The sequence below is a fragment of the Polypterus senegalus genome, chromosome 2, assembly GCF_016835505.1.
Source record: "Polypterus senegalus isolate Bchr_013 chromosome 2, ASM1683550v1, whole genome shotgun sequence".
Taxonomy (NCBI): domain Eukaryota; kingdom Metazoa; phylum Chordata; class Cladistia; order Polypteriformes; family Polypteridae; genus Polypterus; species Polypterus senegalus.
In genome coordinates this window covers 20,064,108-20,065,641 of record NC_053155.1, presented here as the reverse complement: position 1 = coordinate 20,065,641, position 1,534 = coordinate 20,064,108, and the positions used below count along the sequence as shown (strand labels likewise).

The window sequence follows — 1,534 nt, the reverse complement described above, 5'->3', positions numbered from 1 at the left end:
TCAATGCCGGCATCACTTCCCATACACACAGGCTCAAAAATAGAAAAACTGAAATTTCTACGTGTTTAGTAATGTTGGAGCACCTGGGAAAAACCCTGTACAGACAGGACACTGTCAAGAACTGCACATCGAACTTCAACTCAGCATGCTGGATCTATAATGCTCCCATACTGTCCTATAAAGTGTATCACAGTAAGATTTCTAATTATTGCAAGACATTTCAGGCACTGACCCTATTCATTCTCTTTTTCATTTTACAGACTTCTGAGGTCATCATGACTAATACAAGCCTGACAACTTCATTAGTCGAGCAGTTCATTGTCATTGGCTTTCCAGGATTCCAGGATAATGAAAGCAAACTTCTGTTTTCTGTAATATTCTTGATTGTCTACCTTTTGATTTGCCTGGGGAACCTCAGCATCCTTGCCACATTCTTCTTGGATGAAAGCCTACACAAGCCCATGTATGTTCTGATTAGCACACTGGCTGTTTTAGACATTACTTATTCATCTGTCACAATCCCAAGGATGCTGGCCTTTTTAATGTTCGACGCCAGAGTGATATCATTTGTTGCTTGTTTTGCTCAACTTTTTCTTTTTCATGCTGTAGGCAGTTCACAGTCCCTTCTCTTAATGCTGATGGCATATGACAGATTGGTGGCCATCTGTAACCCACTTCTGTACCCCACCATTATGACCAACAGAGTCATTCTAAAGCAGATCACTTGGTGTTGGCTTGGTGGATTCATTACTCCTCTGATTCCACTCATTTTGGCTCTCAGGCTGCCCTTCTGTGGTCCCAATAAAGTTATGCATCTCTATTGTGATCATACCTCAGTGGTCCGACTCGCCTGTGCTGACATTTTAGTTAACAACATTGTGACTCTGACCATTGCTATGTCCATTATGTTCATCCCCTTGACTTATATTGTGTATTCCTACATACAGATCATTAAATCTGTGCTTAAAATGGCCAGTTCCGAAGGACGCGTCAAGGCTTTCTCTACATGTGGGACACATCTGGTGGTAATTTTTATCTTTATTTTCACTGCTGCTGGTGTTTACATTTCATATCGGATCCCAGGAGCTTCTGAAGATGTGCGTATAATGGCAGCCGTGCTGCAGAACATTATTCCACCGTTACTAAACCCTGTTATATACTGCCTGAGGACTAAAGAGATTAGAGACAGCTTTGTCAAAATTGTAAAATGGTATAAAATATTTCCATGGTGAGAAGCAGCATTTTTCTGTTATGATGTGAGTGAATATGTTACATATGAATATATGTTTGATATATGTGGGCCTGTTATTTTTTTCAAATTAAAGTTTATTTTGCTGCTTTTGCCATACAGCATATAGGAACCTTCCATTGTAACATATTAGTTTATTTTCACATGCAGTGTGCTGTACTCATGTGAAGGCATAGTCCTGTTTATTTTTAACTGGTTTTCAACTATTATTAAACAAGGTGTGTTATAAATATAAAATATTAAAAATAAAAGGTCCAAAAGACTGGAAAGAAGTGGGCTAATTCT

The 1,534-nt window shown here is 38.9% G+C and overlaps 1 protein-coding gene across 1 annotated transcript; it reads left to right on the top strand.

Annotated features, from left to right (window-relative positions):
• The first annotated feature begins 275 nt into the window (after window positions 1-275).
• On the top strand, window positions 276-1,232 carry LOC120524327 (olfactory receptor 6N1-like). The gene has a single exon (XM_039746190.1). It carries the CDS (start codon window positions 276-278, stop codon window positions 1,230-1,232), a length of 957 nt encoding a protein of 318 aa, XP_039602124.1.
• The last annotated feature ends 302 nt before the right edge of the window (window positions 1,233-1,534 follow it).

Bases quoted from the DNA above. Each gene is read 5' to 3' on its own strand.
- LOC120524327 (XM_039746190.1), top strand. From the start codon at position 276: ATGACTAATACAAGCCTGACAACTTCATTAGTCGAGCAGTTCATTGTC.